General features: G+C 39.6%; 1 protein-coding gene across 7 annotated transcripts in view; it reads right to left on the bottom strand.

Moving 5' to 3' along the window:
* LTBP1 (latent transforming growth factor beta binding protein 1) overlaps positions 1-19051 on the bottom strand; it is a 200426-nt gene that overhangs the window by 115128 nt on the left and 66247 nt on the right. For all 7 annotated transcript variants that reach the window (XM_035108252.3, XM_035108243.3, XM_035108244.3 and 4 more), the window contains exons 6-7: positions 15644-15868; positions 14331-14608 (exon numbers count right to left, since the gene is read on the bottom strand). In XM_035108252.3, coding sequence (XP_034964143.2) covers positions 14331-14608; positions 15644-15868 — 503 coding nt within the window. The remainder of the gene's footprint in view (positions 1-14330; positions 14609-15643; positions 15869-19051) is intronic.

The raw sequence follows: 19051 nt of genomic DNA, 5'->3' as shown, positions 1-19051 counted from the left end.
AGTGAATTTCATAGTTTAACTGTGTGAAAAAGTACTTTTAAAAAATTTGTTCCTATTATCATTGTGACAAAATCAGACAGGTTACTATACCCCAGAAAGCAGACTGAATTGAACCAAGGCTTGGTCTTCGTTACAGCTCATAGTTAGCTCATAGTTAGCTTAACACCATGGGCCTCAGTTCAGATGACATACTAAACAAAAAGGACGATGGAGGACATGTGAATACTGTATCATGCAAAATGTGAATGACAAATGAAGCAATATATCATTAAGCAGCAAATTTCCAACCTATTCATTTTTCATAGCAATCCAAATATTCCCTTGTAAAAGTATATGAAATTCATCTCCTTCATCATTCTTATAAGGAACAAACTATGTTATTATAATTTCTTCCCTGTCAGCCCCTATATTGCATTTTACATTAAAATGGTTCTAGTTACATAAGTCACTGCCAAGTTTATGCTCTGTTTATTGCTCCATTGCTGGACTGAAAAGACAGACACACCCTTTCCTCTCACTGGATAACTTACATGTAGAGCTGAGACGGACCTAAAAACTTAAATTTGATTTTAATTCACAACCGCAAAACAAGCCCTTGAAAGTATCTGTTTTTGGCCTTTTCACCAAGAAACATCAGCTTACTACCCACAGATTTTAAATGTCATCACAAAGGTCAGTTCCCCTGCCCTAAAGCCAACTTTTCAAAATCTTAAATTTCTGCATTTCAAAAGCCAGGTATTTAAGTGAAAATATCCAAGTCTCCTAATTAGAGACGACTTGTTAGCATTTATAGTCAGATATGATTATTATGAATGCAAGATGTTCACTGAACTTCAAATTCCAGCAATAAGCCACACTGCCCCTAGTTTTAACAAATTAGTAGGACAAAATGGTTGAATGATGGACATGCGTATCTAAATGCTTCCAATTCAAATGCCACCAATTCAAAAGCATCTGATCAAAATTTATCAGATACTGAGTGGTAACTCATTCTATCAGTTTTAGCATTTCTACTTGCACAACAGAACTTCTGCCCCCTTCTCCTTCCCCTGTGCACCTTCTGAATTTGTTCTGATGTTTCCTGATCCCCCTGGAGGACACTGACCATTGTTTTCAAGATTAAATCCAGAATTTTTCTTCTGTGAAAAGAAGAGACTGAGATCCAACGGAGGTTCCCACTGTAGAAATGGGATGAGTTCATTTCTGCTGAGTCCCTTTTCTCCCAGTGGCTGCCAAAAGCAGACAATATGATAGAATTCCAATTAGACCGTGATAACTTTCAGAAGGATGTCTGCATAATGTGTGACTGGGTAACAGATTGAAATCCAACAGGTATGCAAAGTCATTCAAGTTGCGACAAATAATAAACTAAAATTCTATAGCTACATTAGCTATAATTACTCTGGAGGAAAGCTTTTGGGATTCAGTACGTTGGTCACTCCATTAATCAAACAACATATTGAAGCTATGATAAAGACAATATCAGTTCTTGGAGTTACTGCGAAAGAAATTGTATATCAAATGTTTTATTGTTGTTTCATTTTATCGTACAAATTTTTAATTTTGTTGAAAGCTACCCTGGGAACTCAGTTATAGGGCAACCTATAAATATGCAAAACAAACAGATAAGTGGGGTTACACCACAGCAGACTTTAACTGTTTGTTAAGAGTACCGTATATGTCAGAAGAACAAGTGTGTCTCCAAGTGGATGGCAGCAGAATGATCTCTTGTGGAAGGTATCAGTGAAATAAGTTTTTCCTGCCTGTGTTTTCTGAACACTGTATGGAAAAGAACATGAATCTGACCTCTGAAGGGTTTGTAAGTAAACCATTTTAACTTACCAAACTTGTGGTCTTTTTTTTAATACTAAGGGAAATGGGAAACTTTGGAAGGAACTTACAAGGGCATATTTTAAAGGTCTAACACAGGGGTCAGCAGACTTTTTCAGCAGGGGGCCGGTCCACTGTCCTTCAGACCTTGTGGGGACGGACTATATTTTGAAAAAAAATATGAACGAATTCCTATGCCCCACAAACAACCCAGATATGCATTTTAAATAAAAGGACACATTCTATTCATGTAAAAACGTGCTGATCCCCGGACCATCCGCGGACCGGATTGAGAAGATGATTGGGCCGCATCCGGCCCCCGGGCCTTAGTTTGGGGAACCCTGGTCTAACATCCTATATTTCCACACTTTACTTTGCTACATATTTTGTGATTTTAAATCTCTGGTGGGGTTCTCTCACCAAAGAGTACTTTCCCCAAACCTTGATCTTGGCTTCCAGTTAATTCTCCTTTTGATACCTATTTTTCTTTCCCAACCAACACCTATATCACAAAATACAAATGGTCTCTGGATTAGGAAAACCAACTCCTTTGCTCTGATAATGTGGGAACAGAATCAAGAAACTGGGCACAACATTGGATAGGCTTATATGTTACTCTGAAAGAAGACATCCCAAAATGGAATTGCATGATCTATATTAGACATAATTAGACATACAGTATTGAGATGAGTTTATGGTCCTTATAATTGGAATCCATTAACATTTGGGGCAGTTAGACATAATCTGTGAGGGGAAACTAGACTTCTGTTGTTTAGCCAGCTATTTACAAGCATTAAAGTAATCTTGCCTGACATGCTTGATGGGAGGATTTAAAATCATGCTGTGCAGATACCTCAAGTTACAAAGAGTGAAAAGGAGGGCAAACAGGAAGCAGAGCAATTGGCACATTCCATAAAGGAACATAGTGCTGGAGAATGGGAGGATCAGCTGCATTACAGTGTACAGGGTCCATTTGTCTGATTTGGTTGTGGATATGTTCTTCAAGCACACAGGAAGCAGGCTTGCTGATCTGCTAAGCCTCAAGGTTATTGTTGTTCACAAACAAGCTATCAAGGTACCTCTGGCTTCTTGTGATGCACTTGAAAAGCACAGAAAGTTGCAGCTAGGGGTAGGTACTAAATTCAAAACAGGAAATATAATGATACTGTACCGTAAATGTGAGGCTTTGGTGCTTACCTAGGTTACACCTGTTCAAGGTAAAGTGTAACCCTAAATCTACATGAGATGGCCAGGGCATACCAGAAGGCCAACAAAAGGGTGGAATCTTGTGTAGATTCATATAGGGAGTAAGCACTGATACAGAGTACCAGTACATAACCAGAGAAATCAATGTGGTTGTGATGGATCAGTGAAATGACTTAATGATGGGAACTATAAATTTGGGAACTCTTTGAAATCCCTTTGGTATGAAAAGGAAGCCAGCCAATCTGCTTCCTTGTATTAAAACATAGTACATTGCCTGACATTCCTTCTTTACTGCTGCACCCACAAGTACTGCTAGCCCATGTTATACTGCCTGTATTGTTGGTTTCTACTACTTTTTCAGTTCTCTTGAACTGTTTTGTTCTTGTCTTAGTTTCATGTGTGTATGTGGTAAATGTTATCCATTGTTATTGGCCAGTATCTTTTGAACTGTTCATTAGAGAATAAAATTTGAGGTGGTACAAATGCTGGCAAAATTTAAAGCCTTAGCCATAGATTTGAAGTTTACTGCCAAAAACACACATGCAATGAGCAATAATGAATTTGATTAACCCACTTCACATTTTTCAATGGTTGAAATCTGAAGTTTTCTTTTATTGTCTGAGTGGGTAGTACTAAATGTTCTCAGGCTTAATCACTGGTGTTTCTGTGAACCATCCAGAGTCTTGGAATTTTGTAGCTTCTGCTTGTCATATTCTACAGATGGAAGAGATTTTCATTCTGTGAAGTAGACCGGTCTTAAAGCTAAATTCTGTTTTGACTGACTCGATTTTGGACAGATCTGCAAGTAATAAACAATGTTTCCTTTTGTACAACCAGTACTGGGCCCTTGGGATAGAGAAGACTCAAATAAAGACAGACAAATAAATTATAAGGCAAAGTATGAATTGTGCCATATTTGTCTACCATTCTCTTCTTCACTATTTGAATAGCTGTATTCCATCAGTAAAAAGGATGCTTTTACATTGCACTGCATTTTGGAGCTTAAATTCTTAAGGAAATCATTTTTGAAATTCGCTCCTAACCTATTCCTCAAAAGCTTAAAGAGGACAGACAATTTTTAAAAGTGTCAAACATTTTTGACACAGAATGAGATCCATAAAATAAGGTTATTTTCCTATTACTGTATGTATTATATTTATTACCTGCCCTTCACCTAAGGTCCCAGGGCAGGTTACAACAACAAAACAATATACACTAACGGAAAACACAATAAAACCAGCCAACCACACGCAACAATCATCAGGTTAATTTAGTGTTCAGGGAATGTCACAAAAATATTTTCAACTGTCATGAGGGCAGGGTAAACTGGTGAGTCTTCAGCATAAAGCAGAGGGTGAAAAAGTATGTATCAGATGTCCCTCTGGGGGAGTTCCTCAATGTTGAGGTTTACCACAGAGCCTTTCCTGAGCCACCAACTCCTCAAGCTGCCAAGAGTAGTGGAACAACCAAGAGGGCCTCCTTTACTGACCAACACCCAGGATGGAATGCAAGGAAGGAGGCAGCCTTTCAAATATTTTGGGCACAAATATCTTAAAGAAACTGGCAACCAGTGCAGCTGCTTTAGAACAGAAGTTATATGAAATCTAGATGTAAATCTGGCTGCTATCAGAGCATGGACTGCTGCTTAGTTGTGACACCCTCCCCATTGAATCCCTTATAGAGGAGGTCAACCTAGTTAGTTTGCTGAAGAGCTTGACTCCTAGTAGCAGTTAAGATCAACAGAGGAGCTCCCTCATCATACTTTCTCTACCCTCAAAAGCTTGTGGGAGACAAAAGGGCAATTTCTGTGGCAGCCCCCAAGCTGGAAAGCTTTTTGTTGAATGCTGAAGATTCACCTCTTTACCCTGGCTGTTGACACTTGTGAGCTATATTTTTAGGACTCACTCTGGCTGCGAGTGTGATTTGTTTTAAACTGTTTTAATGTTGTATTTTACATGGTTGCGACTTGCCCTGGGATCTCACGGTGAAGGGTGAGTACCAAAATAAAATAGTAATAGTGATAATATTAGCAGCAGCAATAATAATAATAATAATAATAATAATAATAATAATAATACACTCTTATTTAAAAAGGCTCTTTGTTGGCTGCCACTGATTTTAATTTTGGCTGATCAGTACGTATAATATTTATTAGGTTTTAGCATGTTTGCATTTTTCTATTTTACTAGCTGTGAACCTAAGGTGATCCGACATCTAAGCTAGCTGGCAAGACACACATTTTAGTGGAAACAAAAGTTTTATCTATGGCATACAGTTATACCTCGGTTTGATAACGCTCCGGTTTGAGTACTGTACTTTCGGTTTAAGTACTCTGCGGCCCCGAAAGGGTTTACTTCCGGGTTCCACGGCGCGCGCATGCGCAGAAGCGATCTGCGCAGTGCATGCATGCGCAGAAGCAATCTGTGCAGTTTGCGCATGTGCAGAAGCGCTTCGCGCACATGCGGAAATGGCACTCAGTTTAACTACTTTTCGGGGAGCGAATGGCTCTCCGGAACCAATTGAGTACTTAAACCGAGGTACCACTGTATAAGGTCCACCCCAGTTAGTGTCAACAGAGGTTGCTGCTGTTGGCATTGTGCTGCACTGCTCGTGAAAGGAGACAGACTGAACTGCTGGATTGTACCAGTTCTGAGACCCTAAACTTATGGTGGTGCCTTAGTTACACAGTTCACAGGAATGGGCCAGTGATATCTGAATACTCTGAATATAAAATGGATCATTTAGTAATAAACTAAACTGCTGTGAAAGTTAAGTTTAATATATGACCTCAATTTTGGTTTAGGTGTGGTATCACTTGCACTGATGTTGAAAATTATTGCTTATAAGATTGTAACTGTTGCACATTTACACATAAAAACCATAAGCAGGGATATATCCAGCACATAATCATTTGGGCATTTAAGTTTGCTACCGTAAATATTTAAAAAACAAACAAACTGGCAACAGTAAAGCTATTGTACTGATCCCATAGCGCTGATGAGAATCTAAAATTAGAAGAAACACCAGATCGACAGATTAGGGTAAAACAGAAGATTAAGATCGAAACATTGCTTGCGGGACAAGGAAGCAGGAATCCCGGCATCATTTCAAGCTATTCCAGTCTGTTATCAAGTCAGGCACTGCCACTAGTGACTGGCTGCCTAAAAGGAGGCAGAACAATGCCCACGCCCAAGTCTCCATCTGTTTCAGCACAGCTAAGTGAGTTCAAGAAAGGGCTCTCACCATGATGAACAGTGTCACAGCAGTGCCAAACCACACTGGCTGTGAGGATCAGAAAGTCTTGGTGGATTCCTGCAGTTTTGTGACCCATCTGCTGCCTTTTGTTGTGTGTTTTTTATTTAAACACCATAATAATATAGTCAACAATAAAGTGATATTACATGATTGAATGGCACTGAAATCAGGTGATGTTTCGTCTGTGAAGTAAGCCATCATGACCTTAAGATTCAGCTCAGAGGCTATACATTTCGCATACCACAACAATGTCAGTTCCAAGGTGAACAGACACACCCTTGAACTTTCCGTGGAGCAGGCAAAGTCATTTCCCTCATTTTTTTCATTTTAAAATTCATAAAGTGCAAAGACTTGTTTATCTGTATTGCTGATAAAATTATCGTATTTCCTCACTGAATAACTGATTGTTAAGCTGAAGAATACCAACCAATACAACACTGGCACATAAACCTATATAGTCTCAGATTGAAGAGGAGAGAAACCCTTAAATACTTCCAGATTTTCTCAAGAACTTGTACAGCATTTGTTTTGGCTTCCATTGAACATTCTTCTTAAGCAAGCAACAATCACTGCATTTTCCTTTATCAACTCATTAAAACAGTGTTTGATGCTTTTGCTATTTGATACATATTTAATCCTCTGATATTATGGAGCACTGATATGGCAAAGTAAATATATCCATGCAGATTTCTGACAGTGTTTGCTTAAGACCTCCTGAAACCAAGCCCTGAGCTTCAAGGAATTCCAGGCAATTATAACTATTCTACTTTATGAGATATTTTGACTACTCTTGAGGGAAAGTGATTCAAGAAGTGCAAAGCATCTGATTTTACTTGAAGAAGAATATTTTTTAAAATAATAACAATGGTAAATTACAATGTAGCATTTTGAAATATAGTTGGGAGACCAATGAAATGAATATTATTTGCCTTCCCTAAGAATTTTTTTGCAAAACCTGCCTGTGAATGAACAGATCTTTCCTCAAAGCATGTACGTTACCAAGTACATGCCAGTATATTACTAAGCTAGGTTCAAAATATTGCTGTTAGTGTACAAAGTCCTCAGTGATCTAGAACCAGGTTACTGAAAGGGCTGCCTTGTCCTATATACAGTGACCAGATCACTGCAATCATCGGGAGAAGCCCTCCTGACGGTCCCACAGCTATTTATTTTACTTAACAAAATTTATGTATTGATTATTAGAAAAACTCTTAAGTGATTTAAAGGTAAAGGTACCCCTGACCGTAAGGTCCAGTCGCGGACGACTGGGGTTGTGGCGCTCACCCCGCTCTATAGGCCGAGGGAGCCGGCGATTGTCCGCAGACAGCTTCAGGGTCGTGTGGCCAGCATGACTAAGCAGCTTCTGGTGAACCAGAGCAGCACACGGAAACACCCTTTATCTTCCCGCTGGAGCGGTACCTATTTAACTACTTGCACTTGACATGCTTTCGAACTGCTAGGTTGGCAGGAGCAGGGACCGAGCAACAGGAGTTCACCCCGTCGTGGGGATTCGAACTGCCGACCTTCTGATCGACAAGCCCTAGGCTCTGTGGTTTAGACCACAGCGCCACCCGCGTCCTTAAGTGGTTTACGAAAGTATAAAACATTAATATTCATGAGAAGAAACCATTAAAAGAGGTATTTTAAAACATTCAAAAGATGATTGAAATCCTCAGAAGATACACATGTAACTTCTACATATCTCGATAAGCTTGCCTAAACAATAATGTTTTAACAAGATGCTGAAAAGAATACAGCAAAGACAGGCAGGAGATTCCAAAGTATAGGTATGCTGCCACACCACAGGTCAAAGTGGGCATGGCTCATCTGTGTTTAGTTTTTATACGGACCACAGATTTGGAACAGTGTTCCTATAGATGTTAGCATGGAGCTCACATCTTGAATCAAAAACCAAATCCTGATTCAATAACTGAGGTTCCCCCCTTCTTGTTCAAGAGCAACAAATTCTAGATAAGGATGCTGTAGTAGAATAAGCACATCAACCAGCTACTGCAAGCTTCCTCAACCTCGGCCCTCCAGAAGTTTTTAGCCAACAACTCCCATGATCCCTAGATAGCAGGACCAGTGGTCAGGGATGATGGGAATTGTAGTCTCAAAACATCTGGAGGGCCGAGGTTGAGGAGGCCTGAGCTACTGCTTAGCATCTGGTATCTGCATAAAACTGCATACAAATGGTATTGGTTACAAAACATGTCTCTCCCGCATTGGTCCCTAAAACATAGCAGGCGCTGTACGTTTCCAACAGCTTGACCCCACCCCCAAAGGCACACTCCACCGTTGTCTCCCGAGGCAGACCAATGCCAACCAGTTACATGCAGCTTAAGTAAATTGTGTGGTCCTCAGTAATGAAAAGCCCTGCATTAAATGAATTAAATTAATACTATCCAATTTAAGCAACATCAGTGGCAACACCCAAATGCAGCAATTATAGCCAAACAGATGCAAATATATTAAATTTTTTTTTAAAAAAACTGAGCCTTAATACATAAACTCTTGACACATGGTAGACATATGTATTAAATTATATTTCTCCTACATTCAAGCATCCCATAACAATTTCAACACACATTAATCATGTGGAAAATTAATAGGGCACACATTAGTAGTACAAACTTTATTGTCTGTATCACTGACGCTATAAACATATTTTGAGGAATAACAAGATATTGTATGTCATAATAAAGGCATTTTTATTAGAATTAAAATGAAAAGCAGCTGAAAGGGGAGGGAGTCAAGGAAAAGAAACATAAACTTGCTTGTTTGCTTGCTTTTAATAAGACTCAGTTGACCAGAGCTCTAAGCTGCCAGACTTCTTGGCTTCCAAAAAGACTCAAAGTATAGGCATGGAGTTGACCAATATTCTTAATGGTACGGAAAAAACCAGCCTGTGGACTACAGTTGAATTACTTTTGGATCATAGCTGCTGTATGACAGCCAACAATTTTTAAAATATGAAACACTGTGCCGCCTCCCTAAAGGAAACACATCAAGACTCCAAAAAAGAAAAATGCTGTACACCTGCATGAAAAGGAAGTACCACCCCAAAGCAGTTTCCTTTCCTCTTCTTCATTTTTTTAACCTCCAACCCTATATTCTCTCACACCCACACCCACACCCACCCCAATACCAAATGAACTGACAAGCTCACAAACTGATGGCACAGAAATGTTGTATTCTCAATTTCTGCTTTTGAATTCCAATTCCCCATTGGCCCTATGCACTTTATTCTTCTCAACATCCCTCGAAACCAAGAACCATTTATTTGATTTGATATTTGTATGCTGCTTTTCCAAAACAAAGATGCACTCAAAGTGATTGGTACAAGTGTAATTTGGCCAGTGGCACACAATGATCCTGAGCTAAGAAGCAACATGTTTTCCTCCTGTACAGAGGTGTTTTCCCACATGTGGAGAACATACAGTAACAGAGGTATTTGACCAAGACATTAGGCTTTACATTTTACAGTTCCGCCTTGGAGTGCTTGTGATTTTAATAGATGAAGAGTGTTGATGATTCCTGAAAGCTCTATCTGGAACTATGCCAGAAGCAGAAATCTATGTGTGCGTCGTTTTTCAGCAGGAAGGGGGTAGAATAAAGATAAAAATCAAGGGAAACAGGCAAAAGAACCACTAGAACTCATGGTCAGATTAAGGAAATAAAAAGTTTGCTTTTCATTTCTTTTAGATTAATCACAGATGAACCGTAGAGCATTAAAAGGTAATGGCTTCCATCACCTGCTGAATTACCAAGCAGGTCACTAAAGGCCATAATTATTTAAGTTTATATTTCCTTGGTTTCTGGGATTTGCTTCTCCCTCCCGATCCTTTTTCCTTCTGCGCCATATTTTAGATTGCAAGCCTGAGGGCAGTGACTCTCTTATGTTGGTCAACTGTGCTAGGTCCCTTGAATAGGCTGAATATTAGAGCAAAGATGCTTTAAATAAATAAATCCTGTTTACAGAAGGAAAAAGGAAACTTGTGTTTAAGAATGACACAGAATACAGTCCATCAAAATATTATATAATATCATGGATGGTTTCTAATACTTGAAGACTGGAAATATCCAAATTAGATCGTCCAAACTTGAGTTAAGATTGTTCCAGAATATAAGCACAAATAGAAATAGTACTAATGTCTTCAGACACAAGACTATATATTTACAACACATTATATAAATTAAGAATCTTATAAATACAACACATTTGTAATGCTGGATAGAAGTCGCAAGACTAATCCGGTCTTGCAATAGATTATATACTTTGCCAAGACATACACACGCATTACATTACCAGTCTCGTTTGCAGACAGTAAAATCACCTCTGATCCCAAAGTAATTAATAAAACATTTTTGAGCACCAAATCTAACTTAAGAAATCCACCATGCAAGAAAATACATAAACACTGACAACTGCTGAGCAAAGTAGTATTATGGAGATTACCCAGCACAGATATAAACATTTGAAGTGATTACATTCAATGAATACGAAATGGGGAGGTGGGGTTGGTAACCCATATATGTTCCCACCTGTTGCATCAGAGCAAGTATTAAATATGTCAAGAAAATAAATTCATCTGTTTATCTTGAGAAGTCACCCAAATCTTAGTGAGATATTAATATTAAAATGGTCTCAAGGTAATACAAATAGAATTTGGGGTTTCTCTCATTACACACAAAACCAAAACATTCTAGAAGATTACATGAAAAGATCTGGTTCAAATTTAAACACTATTAGAGCAATTAATTTGGGGGCAGAAGACCAGTCAGGGTGGTAAAGGAAAGTTTCCAAAACTAAATCCCTGCGCTTCTTACAGCTTTCAGATCATCCTTCTTCATTATTCAAGTTCTCCTTAATTCTATGAAATTAGGGGTGCCAAGTTACGGAATTTGCATGCACTCTGCTCACTGTCTAGAAGTGTCAGATTTTTAAAAATAAAATTCAAGACATTATAGATAAAACTAAGCAAATTTACAGGTATTCTAGTTTACTATAATGTTGGCAACAGGAATCCTAGGATAAGATAAAGGTAAAGGGACCCCTGACCATTAGGTCCAGTCGTGACCGACTCTGGGGTTGCGCGCTCATCTCGCATTATTGGCCGAGGGAGCCGGCCTATAGCTTCCAGGTCATGTGGCCAGCATGACGAAGCCGCTTCTGGCAAACCAGAGCAGCACATGGAAACGCCGTTTACCTTCCCGCTGTAGCGGTTCCTATTTATCTACTTGCATTTTGACGTGCTTTCGAACTGCTAGGTTGGCAGGAGCAGGGACCGAGCAACAGGAGTTCACCCCGTCGTGGGGATTCGAACCGCTGACCTTCTGATCAGCAAGCCCTAGGCTCAGCGGTTTAACCCACAGAGCCACCTGGGTCCCAGGAATCCTAGAATACTAGGATGCAAAGGTCCACTGCAAAAAGCTAAAGCAGTGATTGAATGAGCTCACATAGGAAGTGTTTACGCAGAATCTTCTGTTCACACTCTGCATATCATAGCTAAACGGTTGAAACTAAGGAGAGGAATTCAAAGATAAATTTTCTTGAAGAGCTCAGGGCTTCAGAACCTTTAATGGATTGTTACAACTACAGAACTTGGTATGGCTATGATATTGGGGTTTGGTGGGATGTTCTCTCAGGGTCCTTTCCAACCCTGTGATTCTTGATTGTAAGAGTGGATCCACCAAACTAGTCAAACCAGTAGGACTGGAACTGGCAAAATGATAAGGAAACTGGTCTCAGTAACTGGATACCTCACTTGTAAATCAAGGTTTAGATTACGACTTCTCTCTCTTCCTCCAGCGCCTGTGAGGTAATATATATCTAGGCATCATGACTAGTATCGCTCAATAGCCTTATCCCTCATGAATACTTTTTTTTGAATCCCTGTTAGAGCCTTCCCAAATTGGTGGACATCACTACCTTTTGAAGTAGTGAATTCTAGTTTACTTATGTGCTGTGTTAAGAAGCATTTACTTTCATCTGTCCTGATTATTTTTCACTCTACAATATCTACAATATTTGTCTGATTGCAAGTCTAAACAGATTTAGCTGTATATATTGATGCACCGTTAATATTTTTGTTGGCACATGTGGGAACTGTGCTCTCCAGCTTTTGCAACAGTCAGACCATCTCCATATACCCTCAACTGCACACAGAGTTGCCTACATTACAATGAAGGGGATTACGAATACAGTATATGTAAACATTTTGGAGCACTCTTGGAGTTTTGGATCAGTATCCATGTGTGAGAGATTACTCTTCTAAAGTTATAATATATTTATATATGCTTAGGTGTGAAGAGGTTACTATATTTCATAGATACAGTGGTGCCTCGCTAGACAAAATTAATTCGTTCCACGGGTCTTTTCTTATAGCGAAAAAATTCGTCTAGCGAATCCCATAGGAATGCATAGATTTTTTTTTGAATTTTTTTTTTGCCCATAGGAACGCATTAATTGAATTTCAATGCATTCCTATGGGAAACCGCGATTCGCTAGACGAATTTTTCGTAAAACGCATTCGTCTGGCGAGGCAAGCTCCGCTCGAAAAATCCTTTCGTTAAGCGGAAATTTTGTTAAGCAGGGCATTCGTTAAGCGAGGCACCACTGTACTAGGATTTGCCTACAAAAAATGGAATTTAGTTCGTAAAAACTGCACTTAAAAAACTGGAAGAGCAAAACCAAATCCATAAAATGAATTCTGACATGGCAAGATGTTGTTGCCATTGAACACCTGGCTTTTAGGCCTACCTGCAGTATGCCAAATTTTCTTTTTGAAATAGCTTAAATTGCCCTTCTGGAATTAATGAATAAAATGTTTGAAACAAGTTCTCTTCCCTCCCGGCTCACCCGTGCTCACCTCTATATTCTCTCTTTAGTTTCCCCTATTGTAGCCTCTTTATTCTTTGCCATTTTTTTCCTTTGGGTACTTTCACAGAGCCAACATTGGCGTCCAGCCCAGGGCTTACTTTGTGCCAGATGTATTCCGTAAACATGCATCAAGATGGCAATTGGATAGTGAGATGATGGTAAAGTTCATACTGGGACTTTCCAGTAAATCTTAAGCTATTTCCCCCATTTCCGACTTCTCTTTCTTAAGCTCTTATTTTCTCTTCTCCCTTCTTTTCTTCTCTTTTGAATATAATTTCTGTGGAATAATAACCTCTGATTGTAATACTCTAGTCTAAGCTTTATGATGATACTAATATTCTGAGCTATGGACTGAGATTCAAGGGGTTCAAAAGATTAATAATACTAAGGTCTTCTACAAAATTGTTGGCAGACCCCCTGGCCCTCCAGATGTTTTTGGACTCCAACTCCTATCTGCCACAGCCAGCAGGACCAATTAGTAGGGATGGTGGGAGTTGTTCAACAACAACTGAAAGGCCATGGGCTCCTCATTCCTGCTCTAAACCAAGAAATTTACTCTCCAAGACTATTCAAGGTTAATTAACACAATTCATAGAATAGTAGGTCAAATGCTAGTATCACACTCTTCTCAGATCTAAGAGCAAACAAGAGTAAAAATTTCAGGCATCATATAGTCCCATTCAGAATGTCCAATCCCTACAGCCATTCTGGAAGGATCAACAGCAGCAGATTCCAATTCATCTCTCAAAGTTGTATGTACATAAAGCTGATGCTTTGTCAACTGCAGTGATACCAGTACGCTTCATAGAACTATTCAATGTACTGAAGATAACCTCATTCATCAAGAGAGTCAGATTTGGACTGGGCCCATTGTACTCAAAAGCAACTTTGTCTAATTTATGTGAATTAACATGCTTAATAAAAACACCCACACCCCCAGGATAAACCCTAAACCATTTGCCCAATAAGTTAAATCACTAACGGCAAACAGCAGAGGTTTCTTAATTAGGAACTCTCTCCTGAAGGAAAGCCTGCCAGAACCCAAACCTTTAGACTTTTATGAAACCTATATTAAACACTTGTATTCAGACATAAGTTCTAAAACATGAATGGGTTACCTAATGATCCCCTTACCAATAATATTTATATTTCTTACCTGTGTCCCTATAGTCTCCTGAAAGCATCGTCCAAGCTGGGTTTTAGCAGAAATAGGGTACACATGAGAAACAGGATGCTGGTGAGAGTAGGGTGAATGCACTTTCTGGGTATTCTGAAATGGTAGACTTTGATAAGAAACCTGAGAATGTCCTGATTGGGATGGCTTTGCCTTGTGTCCTGTTGATGTGCTATCAATCCTTGAAACCTGGTGAAAGTGCACTGAAGCTTCGGGGGGATGTTTCACATGGATGTTCACAATGTTAGGAGGAAATTTCACTGGAAAAAGAAACAGAAGGGAAAAATATAGAAAATCTCCAAACAAGGAAGGTTGTTGGCAACCTCCAAACAAGGAAGGTTGTTGTCCTCTAAAACAAAAATGAGGGGTGTGTGTGAAATGGACTGGCCCATTTTAACAAAGATGAAAGGAGTCCCCCCCCTCTATGCATCTACAGAGACTCTTTTGGGACTGGAGTGTGAAATTTGGAACCTCTGATTTACAACCAGAGGAGAGGTGCAAAGAAAAATGGATGGGCTCCCATCTGTTATTTGAACCTGTCATTTCAGCCCCAAAGTAGCTGTTGATCTACCTGAACTGAGAACTCTGTGAAATCCCAAAACAAAGAGAAAAATAGCCCTAGCTACACAAAAGAGCAGGGAAGGCTACTCTAAAAAAAGGTTTTGTGATTAGCAGCCTTAATATTCAGTGGGAGAGCAGGATTATTTTAATCAACAGCTGCTGACTTGCTTTAAAAATTCGGTGTTAAATATAGACTCTTCTCTGTGTAATACGTACTGTAGCTTCAACCTTGCATACGAAAATGACATCACAGCTGTCAACTAGCAGCTATAATCTAAGTGCCCTTTTGACCTACCATGACCATCCAGCAATGTTCAACCAAATTTAAATGATCAAAGCAAATATGGTGCTTTCATATGGTCTCTCGTCTTATATATTCCTGGATGGATTCCTATCTGACAACCAAGATAATAAAAAGGCAAACAAAGTCCAACAGAAGGAAAATGTATTTTCTAAAGAGACAGGGATAACATCTCAGACATCAGTTCCATTTTGAAAGTGAGGGGGCTTTCTTGCATCAGAATGAATGAAAATACCTTATCAAACAGCCTTTCAAGAACTTTTCCTTTTCATTCTCTGAACTTTCTAAGGAAAATAGCATTCTGTCATTCAGATAGGCTCAGAATTTCAGCTATGTTTAAAGCTATGTGGACAGATGTTATGACTGTCTCTGGTAGTCTGGCAGCCAAAATTAAAAAAAAGTAAAACCACAGCCAATAGGGAAAATCATTTACCTTTTACTCCTTGCTGCCCAGGCATAGTCAATGGTAAAGTATGCGTGGAATGGATGACATGCGATCCCACGGCCTTGTTTGCTTGCTGAGGATTACGATAAAATTTTGGAGCGCTGCCACTCTGCACTGGGATCTGACAAAGTTTACCAGTGTAATTAGGAGGGCATTGGCACTTATCTCTTGAACTACACTGGCCTCCATTCATGCAAGGAAGGTGGCAAATAACTGAAAGAAGAAAGAAAAACAGAGAGAGATTGGTGTTAATTTCTCTTCAGTCACATTTTTAATACTGTCACCTATTCAATCATCCTGTTTAATGACTGACAGCCATATCCTCCCTTGTGTGACTTTCAGCATTTGCCAGAATGAATATTTTTTACTTGAAACATAATTTCCAGTGCCTGGCAAAACATAGCATTTCATATACTGTATTCATGGAATGTTACATTTGCAATAATTCTACAAGGCACTATATACTGTATATAGAGACTCCATTGCCAAGTTTTTGAAGTATTTTGAAGTAAGCACCATTGAAAGACTCTCACCCATTCAACCACCTGCATCTCAGGATATGATTATTGGACAGATTGGACATACTATGCATGGCCAAAGGCATAGTAAAATTGCTAATTTGAGAGATAAGAAGCAAGTCTTTGAATTTTACCTGTACCGTAACTATTGAGAAATATGTAAAGGTAAAGGGACCCCTGACCATTAGGTCCAGTCATGAGATTCATGACCAACCCTGGGGTTGTGGCGCTCATCTCGCTCTATTGGTTGAGGGAGCTGGCGTACAGCTACGGGTCATGTGGCCAGCATGACTAAGCTGCTTCTGGCGAACCAGAACAACGCATGGAAACGCCGTTTACCTTCCCGCCGGAGTGGTACCTATTTATCTACCGTACTTGCACTTTGACATGCTTTTGAACTGCTAGGTGGGCAGGAGGTGGGACCGAGCAAAGGGAGTTCACCCCATCACGGGGATTCGAACCACCAACCTTCTGATCAGCAAGCCCTAGGCTTAACCCACAGCGCCACCGGCGTCCCACTGAGAAATATGTAGCAAGTACTTAATAGCACTGCTTAAAACTAGGGTTTTATCTCTTTTATGAGATTGGGGGGGGGCAATATTGTGGTGGTCCTGAATCCCACAGTTCAGAAGCAAGTTGTGCAGATGTAGAGAACCAACATGTGAGATAGCAGAGAGAACATGAAGAGCAAGTGCACACCAATATCTTTCTGCTACTATAAAAGGCCAGTATCTGATGAAGAATGTGCATGTTTTCTACTAAGAGGAGAATTCCAACTGAGACACATAATTCACTAGACTTATAAAAAGACTGGTGAAATAAACTATTGGATAGACTGCATAGCAGAAATATTTTTTAATATGTACATATTGCCATATATGTACTATTAGATCTTTAAGATATGTCAAACACAAATGATTTTAAAGTCAGGACTGCAAATATTTATTTATTTGATTGATATTATTACTAAACGTAATAGCAAATGTACTAAATATAGGCCATCCTATTTTACTTCTTATTCTGGACATGAATTAAAACAGCACAAAGCAGTTGAACAATGGATGATCACAAAAATACTCAGTACAGCAATCATCACTTCTTTTGTTTTTTTGCAAGTAGACAGGCATCATATCCTAACAAAGAACCGGCTGTCCATTTGCATTAAATTTTGCTGGAACTTGCAGCCTTAGTTCAATCATTCTCATTTTAGGATTTATTTCACTGACAAATAAGGTGGGGGCTGAGGCAGCTTCCTTAGGAGGCAGAAGCCGAAGAGTCTCCATCCCCACAAGGGCCCCCAACCACCCCTGGCAAAGAAGCAGTGCCAGTAGCAGAACCAGTTTTTTGGTGAGATCTCATGGAGCACAGAAGATCTCTTGAGTTTACAATGGAACACACCATCACTGCTGCTTTGCCTCCACAAAACCAAGGTAAGGGAGTCTCCAGCAAGGGCAGTGTGCCAGGGCACCTTCCATTTCACCTCAGGCGGTGAAACAGGATGTGCCACCCCTAGAAGGGGCTCAAGGTGGCATGCACATTCCAATCTACCCATTTTATTCTCACAACAGACTTATATAGTATGTTCGGTTGCCAGAAGGTGACTGGTGCAAGGTCACCCAGTAAACTTCATGGCTAAGAGGATTTGAACCCTGATCTCCTAGAATCTAGTCCAGCACTCTAACTACACCACATTGGCTGTCCCGGTGAAATTACCAAGAGCATTTGAAATACTGCTGTTCAAGGAGATATGCATTATTGGAGCTTATCAGAGCAGCAGTGGAACAGTTATAGATTTTTTAAATAAAAAAACCCAACTATTTACAGAAAAATATAGCTCTCTGTGTGTGTACCTGCTGTAATATATGTGGAAAAATCATTTTCCCTCCCATTTTTTATTGTGATAGTGCTTCTATAAATAGGCAGAAGTTAGCAATACACTAACGCTGTAGCATACAGGTGTATGATTTCCTGTATAAAAGGCTTACGGAAGCAGAACATTCGATCCTCCATCCTGTAAAGTTTAATACTTTTTTTAATAAAAAAAAAGTTTCAAAAATTGTCCACACGCTGCATTAGCAGCACTGAACTGGGCATGAAGACAGAACTGAACAAAATGAAACAATACCAATACAGTGGACGCTCGGATTGCGAACGTGATCCGTGTGGGAGGCACATTCGCAACTCGCAGTGTTCACAACCCACATCTGTGCACGTGCGGGTCACGATTCGGCGCTTCTGTGACAGACAAAACTGCTTCCTTGCAACTTCAATGAGGCACATTTATTATTATTATTATTATTATTATTATTATTATATTAATATCCTGCCCATCTGGCTTTCCCCAGCCACTGTGGGCAGCTTATAACATATATAAAAACACAACAAAATATTAAGCATTTGTTTTTTAAAAAATCCTATACAAGCAACAAATAAAGCAATAGAAACCACCAACAACAAAAATATCAATAACAATAATAAACAGTTCTGAGTTATACTCAAATTAAAATAACTGCCAACCCCAATGAAACATTTAACCAACACCAACCTGACAAAAACAAAACAGAGGAACCAAAATTAGAACCGTTTAAAACATTTTAGCCAGTTGCTCCAACCCAAGAGTTGTTCCAGCAATGTTCAGTGGCCTCCCAGGAGCCTCTTAGCTGTTCAGGGTGAGTGTGGGCACCGCCCCTAGGCCAGGTGGAAATGGGCATTGCAGCAGGGAGTGGCCTTCCTTCCAGCACTCACAGCAGTAGCAACTGCTGGGCCATGATTACAAATTTCAGCTGGAGAATAGCATGTAGATAATGCTTAAGAGGAAGATACATAGCACATCTTATCCTCCCAAAACAATTTCAAGGCATGTGGCCTCTGTATATAC

This window comes from Zootoca vivipara, chromosome 3, assembly GCF_965207765.1.
Source record: "Zootoca vivipara chromosome 3, rZooViv2.hap1.1, whole genome shotgun sequence".
In the NCBI taxonomy this organism is placed as follows: domain Eukaryota; kingdom Metazoa; phylum Chordata; class Lepidosauria; order Squamata; family Lacertidae; genus Zootoca; species Zootoca vivipara.
The sequence above is the reverse complement of the archived record's forward strand: the minus strand, read 5'-3'. Positions and strand labels throughout refer to the sequence as shown.